The sequence below is a fragment of the Aedes albopictus genome, chromosome 1 (assembly GCF_035046485.1).
Source record: "Aedes albopictus strain Foshan chromosome 1, AalbF5, whole genome shotgun sequence".
NCBI lineage: Eukaryota > Metazoa > Arthropoda > Insecta > Diptera > Culicidae > Aedes > Aedes albopictus.
The window spans coordinates 29903889-29924407 of NC_085136.1; the positions used below are offsets into that span (position 1 = coordinate 29903889).

At 42.1% G+C, this 20519-nt stretch overlaps 2 protein-coding genes across 3 annotated transcripts in view; both read left to right on the plus strand.

The window, feature by feature from the left end:
- The window catches only part of LOC109422161 (phospholipid-transporting ATPase IF-like), a 427692-nt gene extending 407722 nt beyond the window's left edge, over nt 1–19970 (plus strand). For both annotated transcript variants that reach the window (XM_062844296.1, XM_062844297.1), the window contains exons 3-10: nt 8097–9226; nt 9282–10180; nt 10242–10722; nt 11100–11719; nt 18600–18678; nt 18739–18884; nt 18948–19277; nt 19401–19970. In XM_062844296.1, coding sequence (XP_062700280.1) covers nt 8097–9226; nt 9282–10180; nt 10242–10722; nt 11100–11719; nt 18600–18678; nt 18739–18884; nt 18948–19277; nt 19401–19644 — 3929 coding nt within the window. In that variant the 3' untranslated portion in view covers nt 19645–19970. The remainder of the gene's footprint in view (nt 1–8096; nt 9227–9281; nt 10181–10241; nt 10723–11099; nt 11720–18599; nt 18679–18738; nt 18885–18947; nt 19278–19400) is intronic.
- LOC115267701 (uncharacterized) lies at nt 16332–18200 on the plus strand. The gene is made up of 3 exons (XM_062844300.1): nt 16332–17001; nt 17066–17807; nt 17879–18200. Exons 1-3 carry the CDS (start codon nt 16918–16920, stop codon nt 18010–18012), a joined length of 960 nt encoding a protein of 319 aa, XP_062700284.1. The 5' UTR covers nt 16332–16917; the 3' UTR covers nt 18013–18200.
- Nucleotides 19971–20519: the final 549 nt, after the last annotated feature.

Here is a 20519-nt window from a genome sequence, read left to right on the forward strand (position 1 = left end):
GTACTTTATAAGCTAAGCAGCTCGTTCGAGGTTGCTCATTAGCCTTCTAAGCAGCTTCATTTTTAAGTAATTTTGGAACTTGTAAGTTCACATAAGCACGCTGGATAGCCTTCTAAGCAGCTTCTGACAGATATTTGACAAAATTCGTGCAGAAACAAAAATGTGTTTTCCAGAATCACACCCGGTGGGTTTGTAATTTATGTCCGGAAATTGTTTCTTATAATTATATTTTCACACATGTCGCTGCTATGTAGATTTCAACTGGATCCTCCTGCGTGAGCTGCCGACTTACCGCTGCACTGTTGAAGACACTTGACAAAGTCAAGCTAACTTCACTACTGTACAAATATGCAAAACTAGCTGCCGACAGAAAATCGATTCAAGTCAGACTTTAACTGCTGTTCACTCAAACGCAACTATATTACTGTGGTAGAGCGTAGGATTCTCACGCAGCGACTATCGGTTCGAATCCGATGGACGGCAATTTTTTTTTTGCTCAAGCCTAGTATTCATTGATTTGATAAATTCATATTTGACTTTTATTCGTATATGCTTAAACCACAGACAAACAGACGTAACACTCTCATGATTCTCATCGTATACCGATTTAACGGTATATTTAAAAATGTGAAAGTTGGCCAACTGACCACCCGTGGCGCTCGCATCGTTTTTGCTCGAGTTTGACGTTTGCCCACTACCGCCACCTAGTTGATGGTCGGCCAAACTCAGTCCTTTTAGCATTGGGCGAACATGTTTCCGTGACTATGATTTGATTCGAAAAATGTTCGAAGTGTTACGTCTGTTTGTCTGTGCTTAAACAGTTGTTTTCTGTAAAAGAAATAAATTTAACCATCATTGAAACACAATGCTACTGAACTGAACTTCTATGAACTTAAAAGTTCCGACAAAGTTCCGAGTAGCATCTTAAGCAGCTTTAAAGTTCAGCGAAGTTCAGATAAAGTTCCGAATGGAACTTTCTGGCTGCTTAAGAGGCTAACAATGAGCCTTGCCGGAACTTGTGACCGAAGCTCAAGCAAGGCTCATCGTTAGCCTTTTAAGCAGCCTGAAAGTTCCATTAGGAACTTTATCTGAACTTCGCGGAATTTGAAAGTGCATTTTGTCATGGGAAGCGGAACTTTTGGTTACTTGGGATCTCAAAAGGAATCTCGCGAGAAATTAATGAAGTAACCCCGGAAGAAATCTTTGAAGGAATTCCTGAAACAATGAAAAACAGAATCTCGGAAGGTGTGTCTGAAAGAATGCCGGAAGTCCCGAGAGAAATCCCTAAAGGAATACCGGAAAATCAATGAGGGAATGACAGGAGGAATCCCGGAAGAAATCTTCTCGTTAGAGAAAAAATCTCTAGATGAACCTTGAGACGAATCTCTAAAGAAAAATTAATTAAGAAATCTCGGAACTCAGAACAATTCTGAATATACCTCGCATTGAATGCCTTGTCTTGAAATTGACAGGGTTCTTCTTGAGATTTGCTTGGAACTTTATCTGAAATATATCCTGAGGGTTTGTATTTTTTCACCAGGGATTCAACCAGAAAGTCTTCCACGAATCTATTTTATTAGATAGAGTAATTCTGGTAAATTTATTTGTAAGGTCCGAACATCCATTCCATGGAATCACCGGAAACTATTCGAAGGCAGTCTTCTGCAATTTTTCTAGGGACCCGCTTCTGGAGCTTTTCGACAGCTTTTTCAAAAACTAAGGCCATGCATCATTTTAGAAATTAGTTCGGATATTCAAGAACTTCCTGTAGTTTCCCATCTGCCTCTGCAGGAGGACATGTCACCAAAAGGAATCGTTTGTCTCGTTTTGAGCCATAACATGAGGATTTAGTGGTGTCGATAGCGGTAGTACAGAAGTGAAAATTTGACGTTTGAGCGGTGCCGACACCGCAGGTCCATGGGGCATGGTGGTGTAGAGAAAGATGTTCCAGGACACCCAAGAACTTCCGCGAGTAAAGGCTACAATATCTACGATAGATTGTTGTTACATCACTAATACGGTGCAACATCCTACAGGTCCAATGGAGTGTTGTTCTGCAAAGAACTAATTTCCAAAGATGTTGTAGGTTTTCCAAGAACTTCTGTGAGGCCTTGCCTGAAGATCTACAAGCGAAATCAATTAATTGTTGTTATGTTACTGATGCAGTGTGAAAGATGTTTTAGGTCCTCCAAGAACTTCTGCGAGTAAAGGCCCCTAAATCTACTTGCGTAATCAATGTATTGTTCTTACATTACTGATATGGTGCAACATTTTACAGGTCCATGGATCACTGAGCTGAGGAGAACTAATCTCTATAGATGTTCTATTTAGGTCCTCCAAGAGCTTCCATGAGTAAAGGTCGGTAGATCAACAATCGTTATCAATGGTTTGTTGGCACTCTACTGATGCAGTGCAACGTCTTACAGATCCATGGAGCATAGTTCTGTTGAGAAATAATATTCAAAGATCTTCTAGGTCCTCCAAGAATTTCCACGAGGAAAAATCTCAAGATCTACAAACGTAATTAATGGATTGTTCTTACAATACTTATACGGTGCAACATCCTACAGGTCCATTGAGCATTGTGCTGAAGAGAACTCATTTTAAAAGATATGCTGGGTCTTCCATGAACTTGCGCAAGTTAAGGCCCTAAGATCTAAAAGCGTAATAAATGGATTGTTGTTACATTATTGATACGTTGTAACATCCTACAGGTCCATAAACCTTTTTTCTGTAAGCGACCAATTCCCAAAGATGTTCTAGGTCTTCCAAGAACTTCCACGAGTAAAGACCTGAGGATCTACATGCGTTATCAATGGTTTGTTGCCACATTAGTGATGCAGTTTAACGTCCTAAAGGTCCAGGGAGCATAGCATAGAAGTGTAGAATTCGCTTTAAGTTAAAATAAAAAATGAAAAAAAAAATATAATATCTACAGATAATTTGTGTGAGTTCAGTGTTGTTTAATAAAGGTTAAAGTGAAAATTCGGGAAAAGGTTTGAGAAGAACTTTTAAAGAAATTTAGTTTACAAATTTAGGCACTCATTCAGTTATTTTCCAGATTTTTTTAATTAATTTTCCAAAAGCTCTTTCATAACATCTAGAAATGCTTCATTGTTAAAAAGAGATTCCTAAGAGAATCCTTGAGAAATCCTTGGAATAACCCCAAAAGGAATCCCTGAGCGAATCCAGGAGAAAGCTGGAAAGGAATCCCGTGAGGAAATCATGAAGGAATCACTGAAAGAATTCCGTAAGGAATCCTGGTGTAACCATTGAAAAAAATCATGGAAGTATTCCATGAAAAACTTTTGGAGAAATTCCAATAATAAAATTTCGAAAATAATTAACAAAGGATTCCCTGAAGAAAAATCTTGAAAAATCTTGGAGTTATCAGTGCAGTAATCCTGCCAGCGATTTCTGATAGAATCCTTGAAAAATATCGCAAAAATCCATAACCAAATTCCAGGAGAAACTTCGGAAGGAATCCTTGAAGGAGTCCTGGAAAGAGGCTCTGAAGAAATCCCAGAGGAATTCTCGAGACGAACGGAATGTCGGAAGGAATCCCGACACAAATTTTAAACGTTGTACGAATCTTTAAATTTTGGGAGGGATCTCTAAAGGCAATCCGGAAAAAAAGAATGAAAAAATACGGGGTTGATTTGCCGAAGGAATCCCGTAAGAGAGCCCGGAAGAAATCTCTAAAGGAATCCCAGGAGAAACCCTAGAGGAATTCTGGAGAAATCCCTGTTGTGATCTCGGAAAAAAAATCCATGAAAGAACTTGGAAGGAGTTCCGGGAGAATACCCTAAAAGAATCCCGGGAGTAATCAATGAACGAATTCCTGGCAGAGTGCAGCAAAATATTAATGAAACAAATTCCGGGAAAATCCCTAAAAGAATTCCGGGAGACATCAATGAATGGATCCCGGGAAGAATTCCTAACGGAAAGCCAGACAAAAAACCTGAAGGAATCATAGGATAAATCCCTAATCGGAACCCGGGAAGGTTCAGTGATAGAAAAGACTCTCGCAAGGAATTTCGAGGAAAGTCCTTGAATGAATTCCGGAAAATCTATGAACAAATCCCAAGATGAATCTCTGATGGAATCCCTGGAAGAATCCCTAACGTAACCCCGGGAACATTTTAAAGGAAATCCCGGGAGAAAGCAATGAAGAAATGTCTGAAGGATCTCGGAAGGAATTCTGAAAGAAATCTCTGTAGAATGGCGTAAGAAATTCCTGGAAGAATCCTCAGAAGAATACTTGATGGGATCTCCGGAAGATCCCTGACTGGCATACTGGGAGGAATTCCAGGAGAAATTCGGAGACGCTGCCGAGGATTGCCTTCCCTTGAATTCTGGTAGAAATTTCTCTTGGGCTTTAGTTGAGATTTGCTTGGAAACTTTATCTAGAATATATACTGAAGTTTTGTTTTATTTCACCAGGCATTTAACTAGGAAGTCTTCTATGAATTGTGGAGTCATTCCAATAAAATGTGGAGTCATTCCAACACCACGCTCTAGATTAGTTTCATTGCGATCGTGTTGACTTTGTACCCAGCTCATACAAATCACAGTACTTTATTAGTTAATTTTCACAGTGATTCGCCAATTGTTGAACACTATCTAAATGTTGAACAGTTTCTGAAAACTTTATAATAAATCAAACTTAAGTAATTTGTGCTCAATGTGGACGTCTGATGTAGATCGGTTCCTGGTCATATGGCTGAATTCCATTTTGCCGAATGCCGTTTGGCCGAATGCCGTTTGGCCGAAAAGGAATTGTAAACGTAAACTCAAGTGATATTACTGTTCCCCACATCAGTATAACTCGAAAGAACAGGCTATGTTTCAAAAAAGGATAAAACTGATAAAATGATGGCAGTTTGAGCGCCAACTAATCACTGTATGGTGGAACTAAGAAGAATAACCTATGATCAAAAGTAGGAAATATTTCTGATGATTAAGTTCTTCTAAATTCTATTGATTTTAATTCTGCCAATCGACATTTGGCCAAACGAGATTCGGCCAAATGGCCGGACACCATGTAGATGCGTTTTTATATGTGCCACAATGTTGTACCAATTATATTGCATAATTATATATATTTTCACGAAAACTGTACAATTCTTAAGATTAATTTTAAGAAATTGCTGTTGAGATTTACTGGCAAACCGAACACAAATATCAAAGACACACCATAGTTATAAAAACTGGCAAAAATTTCCCAAAATGGAGGAGAACGTGATGATCCAATTGTTAAACACTGGTATAACCTAAACTGTTGGCATGACTGCCAGTTTTTTTCCACTTCTCCTAATCGTGCATTTCAAGCGGCTTCGGGGGCGTCCAGGGATGTTCCAAAAGGGCTTCAGGAACGTTATAGGGGGTTTCAAGGAGTTCCAAGAGCATTGCAGGGATGTTCCAAAGGAATACAGATGATTAAGGGGGTCCCAAGGGTATATAGGGACGATGATTCATGGTTTTCAAGCTGTTTAAACGGTGTTCCAGGGGATTAGGGGACCCATGGGAATTCCAGGGGATCCCAGGAGTGTTCCAGGGGCTTTCAAAAGCATTCCAAAGTGTTTCACGGGGCTAAAGAGCGTTCTAGGAGTTTTCAAGGGGCTTCAGGATCTTTCAGGGGTCCCAGGCGTGTTTTAGGGTGGTAGAGGAGAACGTGTCGAATTTATTGAACACTGGCATAATCTAAATGGTTAGCATGACTGCCCTTTTTATTCATTTTACATAATCGTGCACTTCAAGGGGTGTCAGGGGCGTCCGGGGATGTTCCAGAGGGCTTCAGGAACGTTAAAGTTTTCAACGGGTTCCAAGAGCGTTGCAGGGGCGTTCCAGAGGGATTCAGAAGATTAAGGGGGTCCCAGGGGCGTTACAGGAAAGCTCAGGAATGTTCCAGGGGTTCTCAAGGGGTTTCAGAGGCGCTCCAGGAGTGTTCCAGGGACTTTCAAAAGCTTTCTAGCGGTATTCAGAGGGCTCTGGAGCGTTCTAGGGGTTTTCAAGGGGCTTCTGGAGCGTTCAGGGGGTCCCAGGGGTGTTTCAGGGTGTTTTAAAGGTTTTCCAAGGGGATCCCAAGGGGTTTCAGGAGCTTTCTAGGGGTATTCTCGGGAGTTTTAGGTGGTTTCATGGGCGTTCCCAAAGGTGTATCCCTGATATTACCTGAAACCCAGAAAATGCTTGAAACATTTCTGAATATTTCTTGCCACTTTCTTGAACTCCCCCTGAATCCAGTCAGTGTTGCAAAAATTCATCTCATTCATGTAAACATTATTCAACAAATCTTTCCATCAGAAGGGATCCCGAAAGAAATCCCTGAAAGAATCCCGGTTAAAACACTCGAAAAAAAATCCTGAATGATTCTCGGAAGGAATGTCTATAGGAAACCTGTAAAAATCAATTAAGAAATCCCGGGAGTAACCCCTGATAGAGTTCCGCAAAATACTTGTAAAGGAAGCCCGTACAAATACCGTGAATGAATCTCGGGAGGAATTCCTAACGGAATTACGGAAGGTATTACTGGAAGAATCCTTGTATGAACCCGGGTGAAATTCCTGAATGAAACCTGGAAAGAATGCAGAACGGAGAGGGAAATCTCGAGAAAAATACTGGAAGAATTTCATAAAAGCCTCTTGAGAGAAATCAATGAAATAACCAATGAAAACTCTCTAAAAGAATCCTAGGAGGAATCCCTGCAAGCGCTATTGGCGGAAACCCAGGAGAAATATCTGTAGGTAGATATCCCGAGAGAATTCAATGAAAAGGGGGAAACCAGGGAGAAATCTTTGGAGAAATCTCTGAAACACAAAGAAATCTCTAAAATAATCCCCAAATTAATTTAGAGAGGAATGCCTAGAAGAGTACCGGGAAAATCCCTAAGGAATACCGGAAAATCAATGAAGGTATGTTGGATAGAATCCCGGAAGAAATCTCGAACGGATTTCCGGGAAGAATCTCTGAATGAATCATGAGGGGAATCTCTTAAGGAAACCCGAAAAAAAAAACTTGGGTACAATCCTGGAAAAATCTTTGATGGTATCTGAGGAATAGTCCATGAACGAATCCGAAAGGAGTCCCAGGAGAATTCCCTAGAAGAATCCCGGGAGTGAATAATGAACAAATCCTGGGAAGAATTCCTGACAGAATGCAGCAAAATATTGCTGAAACAAATCCCAGTAAAGATCTCTAAAATAATCTCGGGAGGAATTATTGAAAGAACCCTGAGAGGAACTTTTAACGGAATGCAATACAAAAAATCCTTCAGAAATCCCTGAAGGAATCCTAGGATAAATCCCTAAAGAAAACCCGGGAGAGCTCAATGATAGAAATTCGGAGAGACTCTCAAAAAGAATCCCGAGTGAAATCGCTGAAGAAATCCGGAATCCTCGAAAGAATACCGGGAGAAATCTGTGGAGACGTCTCGCTAATAAGCTCTAATGGACTCCCTGACGGAAACCCAGGCTTTAAATAAGTCCCGGGAGAAATTAATAGAGGAATCCCTGATAGAAACTCTGTCAGAATCTGGAACTGAATCCTGGTAGAAATCTCTGTATGAGTCCTGGGAGGAATTCCTGAAAGAATTCTAAAGAAATCCCCAAAAAATCCCTAAAATCTGCTCGAGAACTTTTCTTAAGATTTGGTTGGACAATTAATATGGAATATCTTCTGATGTTTTGTTTCATTTCATCAGGGATTGAACCAGGAAGTCCTTCATGAATTTATTCCATGAGTATTGTGACTAATGCTGGTCAATTTGCTTGCAATGCCAAAACATCCTTTCCAAGAAATTACCCGGAATAATTTGAGTGCCCACTTCTGGGGCTTTTCCAGAGAACTGAGGCTCGGATATTCAAGAGCTTCCTTTAGCTGCTCCACCGGAAGTTTTCCCATCTGACTCTGCAGGAGGAGATGCCACCCATAGAATTCGGCTGACTCGTTCTGAGGAATAACATAAGGTTTTAGTGGTGTCTAGTAGTAGTATAGTGGTCTCGTAGATCTTCTTTCAGCAGAAGGTCGCCATCAATTTGTCTTAGCCTAACTTCCCTAATACAGTGCTAATTAGTTTCCAATCCCTCTCTTCTTTGCAGACAGTCCGGTGTCGCCGCTAACTTCCCTCGTTCCCCTGGTGTTCGTCATCTCCGTGACGGCCACCAAGCAGGCCTATGAAACGTACCTACGATACCGAGCGGACAACATGGTCAACTACTCGCTGGTGACGGTGATCCGCAACGGCGTCGAACAGGACATCCGCTGTCAGGACATCCGGCAAGGTGATATTGTGCGGACATCTCGGGATTGCGATATCCCGTGCGACTTGGTCCTGCTCAAATCCTCGGACGAAAATGGGAAATGTTTCGTCACGACGGCCAATCTGGATGGGGAAACGAATCTGAAGACGATGATGGTTCCGAAGGGAATGCCGGATCTGTCGGAGGATAAGCTGCACACGCTGGGGAGGATCGAGTGTGAACTTCCCCGGACGGATTTGTACACTTTTAACGGCAGGTTGGAGCTGGCGGAGGTTCATCAGAGGCATGAGATGACAAGTGTGGACGGGTTTGGGGCAGATAACCATATGCTGCCCTTGATGGCGGAGAATCTACTCTTGCGGGGATCCAGGGTGAAGAATACGGAATGGGCGATCGGGTGTGCAGTGTATACGGGGCAGAATACAAAGCTGGCGTTGAACAGCAAGATGGTCAGCAATAAGATGAGTTCCAGCGAAGGGTTTATCAACAAGTACCTGGTGTTCTTCCTGGTGCTGTTGATCGCGATCGTGGTGGTTTCATTCTTCATGAAGCGGTACAATGATCGCTACAATAAGGGTCACAACTTCTACTTGGGCGAATACATGGCGACGTATCGGGTGTCGCAATTTCTGCAGGACTTCTTTTCGTTCCTGATTCTGTTCAACTACCTGATTCCGATCTCGCTGTACGTGACCATTGAGATGGCCAAGTTTTTGGGAGGGTTCTATCTGGAGTGGGATCTGGAGCTGTACGATGAGGAAACGGATCAACCTTGTATTGTGAACACTTCGGATATCAACGAAGAGTTGGGTCAGGTGTCGCTGCTGTTTTCGGATAAAACCGGTACGTTGACGAAGAACATCATGATCTTCCAGCAATGTTCGATCAATGGTAAGATGTACTGCCAGAATGGACGGCGGCTCCAGGAAGCTGGCCGACGGTATGCGCTTAAGATCAACGAGTGTTCGGTAAGTCGATAGATAACCTGAAATCGATCGTGGTGACTGATCTCTTCATTTACAGCGGCACGTGTACAACTTTTTCGAAGCGTTGGCTGTGTGTCACACCGTTCAGGTAGCGGGCGACTACACGAACGAAGCGGATGATCCCGAAGCCGATGATCGAGAAGAGGACTCCGAAGACGAGGATCATTCTCCGGAGCCGAACAACAATCGACCCACGCGAAACTTTTCCAATATTTCGGAAGAGGTTGAAACCATTGCGTCCATCGATTCCGTCCTGGACGAACCGGATTTTATACAGCTGAAGGAGCTGGCGCCTCGGAGCCGTGCGCCGGTGGTAGTTTCCATGAATAATGAGAATCGACACAGTGCGGAGCAGCAGCAGCAGTGGGCAGACGAACAAACTAGTCAGTTAAGGGAACGTAGCGGTAGCGGTAGTTTAAGGCCTTCCAGTGATACGGTCGTACGACGATCGAGTAACATGTTCGTGGACAACCGGGTTCATCCGGCGAGTCTGCACATTCCGCCTTTTAGGCGGACGCCGTCGAGTTTGTCTAGTCGATCTTCCCGGCCTCAGAGTTTGATCGAGTCGCCGACCTCCGAGGAGCAGTTGGCACGATCGGGCGAGGGAAGTTTGTTTCAGAATAGCAGTAACGGGCACTTGGACGGGCTGCTTCAGTCGATGGAGCTGAAGCGGGCCATATCTGCGTACGAGGAGAAACCGGTGACGGAGCCGGTGGTGAAGACCCATCGACGAACGCAGTCCCACATTCCACCGAGCGTAGTTAGCAAGGCCAACGGGGATGTGGCGGATCGAGGATCTGTGATGTTGCGGCGGAATCGAAGTTCTATTCGGTCAACTGCCAGGGAGTCCTACGCAGCGGAGATGTATACGGAGGCGTCGCTGGTTCAGCGGCAGGAGTCCGTGATGAAGCACGAGGAAGTGTTGACGTTCATTCGGTAAGTCTGAAGATTTTGGAGGTTGGAGAGGGAGGTAGTTACGAATTTGTTTCCATTGCAGAAAGATGGACTACCAGGCGTCCAGTCCGGATGAAAAGGCGTTGGTGGAGGCCTGCGCCAAGATGGGTCTGGTGTTCGTAGGGGATGACGCAGATGTACTGCACATCAAGTTGCGGGAGTCTTGCGTCAAGCGGAACGTGAAGTCCGTGTATGGGGAGGTTCCTCGAGAGGAGGTGGTGAAATACCAAAGATTGGCTGTGCTAGAGTTCACCTCGGATCGCAAGCGGATGAGTGTGATAATTAAGGATGCCCAGGGGCAGATTTGGGTGTACACCAAGGGGGCGGAAAGTCACGTGTTGCCTTTGTGTACGAAGACGGCGTCGGGATTGGTGATTTCGACGCAGCGGCACATCAACGAGTTTGCCAAGCAGGGATTGAGAACACTGGCTGTGGCCAGACGAAGACTGACACAAGTGGAGTATTCTAACTTCCGGAACGAGTTGATACAGGCGAATAACTCGCTGACGGACAGGATTTCGAAGGTAAGTTGGGTTCACATTTTCCGGAATGACATTTCCCGGAAATTCTTCCAGATCTTTCTTCTGTACTTCGTAGAACTTCAACTGGAACTGCACTCGAGATTTGAGATATAAGAAGTTTTTCGACATTATTAGTTTAAACCGGGGTGTGTTTTGAAGTTCCTTTAAAGATTTTTACATGAAATCCTGCAGAGATTTCTCCCATACTTCTTCCCAGTGTCTCAAACCTCAAGAAATTGAAATGCACTGAAATACCCTCTCGGGGTGATGCGCAATCGACTTACCCTCTCGGGGGAAAATTACGTTCCTGTTGCAGCTGGCCCTCACTAGGGTCACTCAATCCTTGCAAAACACTATAAGAAATGCACCTCCAATTTCAGGTAGAGGAATGCCAGCGCAAAATTGAGACTGGCCTGGAGCTGCTGGGTGCCACGGCCGTGGAAGACGCCCTGCAGGACGACATCCGCGATACGTTGGAGTCGCTGCGTAAGGCCGGCATCAAGGTGTGGGTACTCACCGGTGACAAGGTGGAAACGGCCCTGAACATAGCGCTCAGTTGCGGTCACATTCCGGAGGATGCCTACCGATACTTCATCACCGATTGTTCGACCGTGGACGAGGTGCAGCAGCACTTTGATGTGTTCGCGTTCGAGATGTTCCGGGCGCCGGATCGGGAGTATACGCTGTTGATCGACGGAGCCAGCTTGGCGATCGCGTTGAAGGATCTGCGGGAGGTGTTCAGGGATGTATCGATCAAGTGCCGGGCGGTGCTGTGCTGTAGACTGAGTCCCCTGCAGAAGTGCGAAGTGGTGCAGTTGATGAAGACCGTAGAGAGCAATCCAGTGACAGCGGCCATTGGCGATGGAGCCAATGACGTATCGATGATCCAGGAGGCCCATGTGGGGTTGGGGATCGTCGGGAAGGAAGGTCGACAGGCTGCGCGTTGCGCAGATTACGCGTTTGCCAAGTTCTGCATGGTCAAGAAGCTATTGCTGGTGCATGCCCGGGCAGAGGAGAATAACACAATAATAACAAACTAATATCTGTTTGTGATGTGATAGCTTATTTTGATATTAAGTAGATGTTCCAATTTTCTGAGAAAATCAAATAAAGAACATGTTTTGTTATCATATCATGTTTTGATCTTCATTAGGTTTCCACGGTTCCTCCCTACTTATTTCAAATCTAGTCTCCAAACAAATAACTAAAAAGGTTAGATATAAACATTTTATTAAAGAATTCTTCGTACACTTCGTATCCTTTTTCGAAATTAATCAATTTGCGTGCGAATTTTGGTCCTCGAGATAAATTCTTCCATAATGTTACCCTTGCTAATCTGCATTTTTATACATTGTCGAATAGTATTATTAATCATAACAACTCGTTTTTGCTCGCTCAGCTTGAATGAATACAGATTATCATAGATCTTTCTAGCACTGGCTTTTTGTCCGATAATGTAAGTTGAATTGTTTGTATCACACAAAATTTGATCAATACAATAAAAAATCCCATTGATCTCCACCCATGAATCGTCATAGTTGAACTCTTTACAAGTGTCTCGTGTACAATAATCTTGACCATTAATATGAAGCCTGCTATGGAAGCTGAATACTCTTTCCTTTATGTTATCATCATAAACCACTGAATCACTAGAGCAATAAATTGTCCTTGGATCGTATTCAAGTTTGATATGATCTTTGGACCACAACCGTTTTATCCAATCTCTGATAGGCGAAGCTGATGGCAGTTCGGTATACTGGCAGATTCGGTTCATGTAATATTTCCTCTCAATTTGGAGAATAGGTTTGTTGTTACCAGTTCGATAACCCAATAACATAGCATTTCCTGAAAAGAAATAAAAGTGAATATTTTTTGCGAGTAAACTAGAGCTTTTATTGTTTCGGTATTGACTACTGCACAATGGGATAAATCGCTCCCAAAACCCAACATAATTCGTAAGTAGCTAAAGTTAATGTCTCTTTGGAAATCGAATAACTAATTGATTTTAAGGGTAACATTACTTCTAAACCTCCGATTTACAAGAGCACAAATCTGAAGTGGTAACAATCCATAAACCTTTTATCTATCAATTTTTTCTTCAGATTTGGGTTCTTGAAAATTCAAGACATAAATTTCTCTCCAATAATAAATGCTAACGTTGTAAGCGTATTTGTGCATAATATATGTATTTACCTGATTCATAAGGAAATAAGGAAAAATTGTAGAGGGCTCCGAAATTTCGAACGGCTGGAGTCAGGTGCGCCAACAGATGTACATTATACGTCATGTTATCTTTTCCATACAGATCTTGAAATTTCAGCATGAACTGTTTCAATTGTTTTTCACATGAATTAATGGTGGACTCGTTAAGCTTTGGATTCAGCAATTTGAAAACTGATGATGATAGAAGCATGGCATGGTCGAGGTAGGATTGTGGTAATATCCCTACTAATGCTGGATACATGTAGTATAAGAGAAGGGCCTCCCACTCATTAGCCTTGTACTTTTTATACTCCTTTAGCTGCCGGGGATGACGAGAGAAGGAAGATGGTGGTCGAAAGGATAACATCCTCTTCTCCACTTCATCCAACCTTTTCCCAATGTAGAACGGATTTTTATGGTATTCACTCTCCGTCCACATGCTCCACATTTGCCTCATAACTCCTAATAGGATTGAGTGCATGTAATCAGGAGGAAACGATTGTATTATGTCGAAACCACGCAGCGAGACGAATACGGTTTTACCAAGCACTCCAAATCTTTCGGTTCCGTCCGTGTCAACTTCATTCATTAGTTTTCTTGTAATGGTATCGTCACGTTTTGCAATGTACTTTTTTACAGGGTAACATCTTGATGTGCCTGATTCTTTAGTTTCCCCCGGATGAAGGCAGTATGTACACCCGTAGTTTCCGTTGAATTGCTTCAAATTTTGTACTTTACACCTTGCAACAGAATCAAGATTAACTTGCAGAAGCAAAACGGAATACGTAATGCCATTTATTTGAACTCCAGTTTCTGAAAGACTGTTCAGTTCTATGCAAAGATATTTGAAAAGTAGATTGGTATTAGGTTCTCCTTTCGATAGCCACAGTGCGTTGATGATGAGATTATGTTTCGAAAAACGATCCACCGGTGGAAGATTATTGAGCGTTAAAAAAATAGGATAAAGAGGTTTTTGCGCTGTGCATTTGAAAGCAGCTGCACCGTCGGTGTTGGCGCTTAATGTAAGAGTTGGTCCTTTCACCTTTTCTTTGGCCAATTTACCTCGGTTAATATCTGCGATTTTTTCCTCTTCAATTGTCGTGGCGTATTTTTCTATCTTGTCCTTATGTTTGGCAACTAAATCCCGAATCTGATGCTCAATGGGAATTGTTAAAAAAAAATCCTTTTCCATACCGTTGCAGATGGGACACTTAGAAGATGCTTCTGGAATGGCGGTTCCATAATCAAGCTGACAATTTGTGCAAAAATACACACGACGCGAGTTGTAGGGATTCATTTGAAGAAGCGCCATAAACGATGCGAAACTCTCCGGAAATGTTTTAATGCCAGCGATCACATTGAGAAGTTTTAAAAGATCCTCCAACGCAGATTGAGTTAGTCCATGTCGTATGTAGAAATTAAGTGCCATAAATAAAATGTCTGAGCATTCCAGCTCAGACATGCATTTGAACTTTTTCTTGGTCGATGAGGAGAACACCTAAAGAACATAGAAATATATTTAACATTTGATAAAGCATTACAGCAACCGATTCGATCCAGTGAAGCGATAGTCTTTCTAAATATTTGCAGAAAAACAGATTTTCTGATTTTAACGATTATTCAGCAATACATGAACTTGAGTGCGAACGTTTTATCAAAACTAAAAAGGGATGCAAACAATCCTGCAACAAAAAACTTAATAGTTTAATTATTGCAGACTACATCTCAAATTGGACTATCACACTTTTTTTGGTACGCCTAAAAAGTGTGATAAAAGTGCACATTTGCCTCGGATCGTTTTGACGTCTTCGGTGCACTTATTCCTCCATTTATAAGGAATAAGCGCACCGAAGACCTCAACTCGATCCGACGTGTCCCTGCGCTGCAATCACACTTTGAAGGTGTGTGCACACTATTGTGACAGTCCAATTTGGGGTGCAGTCAACAATAGAAAGCACAATCATGACTTTGATTATTTTTTCAACTATTTGTTACTTTTAAACTACATACTGCTCAATTCAAAATTTTCTCAATGAAATCGGTTTCTGTTGCTAAAACTATGGCGATATCATAAATACGCAATGTGAGAAATGAACATTCAAGACTAATCGGTTGAAAAGAAAAAAAAAACAAGAAAACTAGAAGAATATGTATTGAAATTTCAATCAATTTATGAAAGCGTAATGATTCATACGTACACCATTCACATTTCTGACATTATAATCGGGAAACGCCGATTTATCATCTTCTTCTGAGTCATCCAGCCCAAAAGATCGGTCGCATGGAAAACGTACATCATCATCATCTAGGAATTCGTCTTCATCCACATCAGTAAGCTGAATCCCGTCCGAAGGTATGCGATTGCTGCTGTGTGGTTTTGGCATCGAGTCCGACGTATTTAAACTTCGCATCGAGTCCGACGTATCTAAACTCAAACTTTCGTCAGGCAAATCCGCGTTTTCTGTATGACTGAGCGACACATCTGAGGAACTGTCTGATACCTCCGTTTCTGTTGGACGAATCCCACATCGATTCTTCGCAATCCGTCTTGGCTGTAAATAACTCAGAAATGGTTTCGACTTCTAGAACAGGGTAGCGATGAAATAAACTCACCTTTTTAACATATTTGCCTCCAAAATTCTCTGCTGCCAAGTAGTACTGCCGACGGCGACGAGAATTCATTGCGTTTTACAGAAATTTGTTGATAAAACCACTAGCTGCAAAGCACGAAATAAATTTATTTGGATTTCGGACTTTACCACAGAAATTACGTTGGTAAACAAAACCTAGGAAAACAAAACTAATGATTCGATTTTTGACAGCAATGGCTTTGAACAGGTTCACGCTAGAATATTTTGCACAGAGATTGTACTTAATTGAGTCATTTTTTTTTCAATGAACATTTCGCTAGAAATTGCACACTTTTAAAAATCCGTCTTTACACGTTATCTTTCAAGAAATATGTAAAAATGGCTGTAAAAATGATTGAAAAATTCCGTTCGGAAGAGCGAAACAAATAAAAATATGTTTAACTTGAGCACAATATCTGTGTGAAGCAATTTTAGCATGCTGACCGAAGTCGAAGTCATCCTTGACGTGCACGGAGAAATTCGCTTGAATGTAAATTGAAAAAAAAAACAGGTTTAAAAAAAACTTTTTTAAATATCAATTATATCAATTTCAAATAATTTATTTAATATTTAGTTTAGTATGTTTATTTAAATATGAAGTCATTAACTCTTAACTTTTAAACTTAAATGCACTTCTGAACATGCTTTGTATATGATTTATGTAGAGCAGCTAATTTAATTACAGTTGTTTTATTTGTTTTATGTTTTAAACAATATTTAGCTATATTTAGTATTTTGTATGGATGAACTTCTGCGACGTTTGATTGTTTTGTTATTATTTTGGTGAAGCAAGAAGATTTCTCACATATATAATTTAATTGATCCTGAAGCTTTTGAATATCACAACAAATGTTCATTATTATACTGATAATAAGCATGATAAAATGTATAAAATGATGAGAAAACTCAAAGTTAGATCCGAAAAAAATAATTTTTTTTAAACCGGTTTGATAATTTATTGAACTCTTTATTTTTCCGTGCAATTTATGAACAACACGTGACAAATGAAAATAGCATATCAACTTTGTGTAAGCAAACTCTCAAGCTCTAATTGTAGCACGCAAATGTAAACTTATTTGTTTATTAGTTATAAGAAACATAAGAATTATTAGACCAACATTAGCTTAAACTTTGAATAGCCAAAAGAATTCAAATAGTTGTTTCAAGAGATGTTAATGGATGAACCGGATGATGTTTGATTAAGTTCGCTGGATAAAATAGATAAACCATTTTCAAATGTTACGCGACTAAATTTTGCTCCTGCAGATAGAATTTTGGCCATCTTGTTAGCTTGACGAAATTGAAGCAGAGTGGAGAAGTTGTGAGCTTGAATTTTAAAGTTATTCGCAGCGATTTTATCGTGAAAATGGGCCGTCCGGGAAAAACCGGTAAACAAAAAAGTGATGCTAAGCGAGCTAATAAAATCAACATGGAGTTTCTTCCAAATTTGGTAAGATTTTACTATAAACAATTTCTAGCAACCTGTTCCTAACCACAAATTTTTGTGTTTTCAGCAAGTGAACCCAGCTCCGGGGAAAAGGGCTAAAAAGACCATTGTTACCACAGCACCACCAACCGACCCGGCAGTTCCCGAGATCGATCCCATGGCGCCAGAAGTTCCGGAGGACCTTTCGTTCGGCCTCTCCTCCGTTCCGGCAGACGCGACAGTGGTAAAACCGGATCAGGAAACAGATTCCCGAGCGGCAGTTCCAGATGTCCCTGAGGATCTCAGGATCGACTCTCCCGCCATTCTTGCCCAGCCAGCTTTTGCTGGGCGGGAAGTGTCTATCGTCAAGCTAGTGTTGGCCGACGACGAGAACTCAGATGCCGAGAAGGAAGCCTTGGGGAACGAATCAATGGAAGTGGTCCCAGACTACGCTGTCCTGCTAGTCCTACAAAACCAGGTGGCCGACCTGAAGCAGGAGAATGAAGTCCTTAAACGGGACAACAATAAACTCCGCAGTCTTAACATGAAGCTCCAGGAAGCCCTCTTGGCTAGACCGACAGGGCAGAACTTCTCCGAGATACCAGGATATCCAGACGCGAAATGGCTGCTGGGCATTTCGCAAAATGCTCAGGACAGCGATTATCTTTTCGTGAAGGAGCTTGTCTTCCGGCTCTTCCCACAAGGGTTGGGCAATGCTACTGTCTCTGGTATGACATCCAACAATCCATCGGGACGAGGGGGGAACAACGCAGTCGAAGGTAGAGAACCAGTCGAACAGCTGGATCCTGAGAAGGTCAAATACATACGTGGTAAATTGTATTTCTGCTTATGATTTGTAATGCCAATTTTAAACCATTTTTTTTCTCAATTGCAATTACAGAGCGCCTACATGAGAGACGACTAATCCTCCAGGACGAGTTGGGGGTTGCTGTTCAACGTTCCCGGAGGACTGCAAGGCACATTGCGGCTGTCATTGCCAACAACCCTTCCCTACGTAAACTACCGCAGCAGTAGCACTCGCGCTGAGGCTTTACTAAGGAAGTTGAATTACCTCATGATTTTGACTTGAAAGAGCGAAAATGCTTTTCTGTTTTTATGAAGTTTTTTGTAAACATAATATTTTTAATAATATTGATCGTTTTTAATATGTTTTGATAATCAATGGTTTTGTTAAACAAGCTGGTCTTAAATACTTTTAGTAATAAAAAGGTTTAAAAAAAATATTACAGTTTAACCTTATTTTTTTGAAGAAATTGCAAACAAAAAAACAAATATAGAAGAGGGGGCTACGGGGCTTTTCTATTAAGATAACACATTTTGCTTTTAAAATGCTATTGAATTATTGCACATCACATTTAGCTATTGATTTGCCATTGAATAGCTAAATATGATATTTGGACCATCGTAGTGATTTCTGTTCTTAGTGAGTTCTTGTAATAGCTCAAAATGATATTTATTTGATTGATTGCATACAAAATTTTGATATTAATTTTGTTCTTTTAGCTCTTATCTCAAACAAACCAATAACAGCTTATGCTCTTCAGTAATTCAGTGCAGAATAGCTTATTTTGGCATTCTCAAGTTTTTCCCGTCTGCTCGGGTGGACATTACTTCTCGACGCGGTTGGCGATACTGGTACTGTACTTCTTCTACAAGAATCTGATCTTCATGGGAATTCAGGTAAGATCTGATACACTGAGGCGTCCACTGATGTAATAATACCTGGGTTTCCTTGTGTAGTTCTTCTTCCAGGTTGACAGTTTGTTCTCTTCCCAATCGGTGTACGATTCGGTTTTCCTGACGCTCTACAACGTACTCTACACGTCACTTCCTATATTCGTCCTATCGCTAACCGAAAAGCCCTACCGGGAGCAGACTTTGATGAAGTGAGTTTTATCAACCTCCTACTAGTCTCCATTATCTTCTACATACGGATGACCTTCTTCCAGGGAACCTTCTCTCTACCAAAAGGTGGCCGGCAACAAGCAATACGCGTGGAAGTACTTCATAGGCTGGATGTTCCTAGCGCTGTACCACTCGCTGGTCATCTACCTCTTCAGCTGGGCCATCTGGGGCAACAATCCGGTCATCTACGCCTGGTGGCCCCAAACCGTCAACTTTGCCTGCTTCGGTACCATGGCCATTCACAACGTGGTCGTGGTGGCGAATCTGAAGCTCCTGCTGGAGGCGATGAACAAGAGTTTCATCTTCATCGCCTCCATCTGGCTGTCGATCTTCGGCTTCATGGGAACGACCTTCATCTACAACCTCTTCAACTTGTAAGTATGAACCACCGTCCACGTCCGTCGCGTATCAATGTCGTTGTCGTTGTCCTCTAAGTGTTTGTCCTCGTGTTTCCGTTCCTGTTCAATGTTCCTGCCTGGCGGCCGACCGAACCTCAGCTTTGGATTCGTTTCCAGCAACTACGACGGCGACATGCTCCAGGTCTACAACAACCTGCTCTCGTCGTTCACGTTCTGGGTGCTATGCCTACTTATCCTGGTAGCTGCCCTCGTGCCGGATTTCACCATTTTCGCCGCCAAGTCGATCAACATCACAGTAGGCCACATCTTCCCTGGCGGGGCCAAGTTCCGGAATGCGTTCTTCCTGCGACGGAAACGTACCGTGGAGAGCACGGACCTGTAAATAGCTTGCGTGGCCCAGAAGCCACGAAAACATTCCAAAAAGTAATAGCATGACATGCTACCTGTGCCAAGTTTTATTAGTCATTTAGACCGTCACCTATCGGTTAGTTAGGTTAAGGCTTTTACCTTGTTTTTTTTTGTTTTTGTTTTTACAAGCGCCGAACCGTGTGCGACTTGTCGTAAATTATTGCCACTAGCAACATAAGTACGAATCGTGATAGACGCAGTTCCTTCTCGCCGAGCGCGCAAACCGAGACAGCGAGTTATCAGTCAGTATTTTTGAAATACATTTTTGTGAGGACTTTTACATTCCGAAATGAAGAGAAAGGACATGTTTTGTTATGTTGAATATGTTGAAGAAAGAAATCCACCCTTCGAAAAGGGGCCATTGTTTTTTTTTTGCATTTAATGCCCAAACGGCACGCCATCGTTACTTTGATCCTTACTGCTTTCACCGCCATCAAGGTAGGCTGTGGGGGGTTCGGTGGGCGCTAGTTGAGGGTTTTAGGCTGTTGCCCGCGAGCAACATGTGCTGTGCCTGTGATGCAATCAATAGCATCAACAAGCGAGTGTTTGAGTGGAACTCTCATGTGGTTGAGCAATATTCTCAATTTAGTTGAAAATCGAAGTTTTCGACTAGCGAAGTTGGATTTTTCTATAAACCCGTGCGTCGGACCTAACTTCGGAAGTGGTGCGCTGTACAGTAATACCCCGGACAGACATGTGATACGAGTGTGATTCCTGTACAACGGTACGCAGTGTCAAGAAAATTTTGACAAGACTGACTTGAACTGAGAGAATTTTCAGTATGGCACTCATTTCAAGCGCAATTGTACAGTGATTCTTGTATCACATGTGTGTCATAAGTATAAGCCT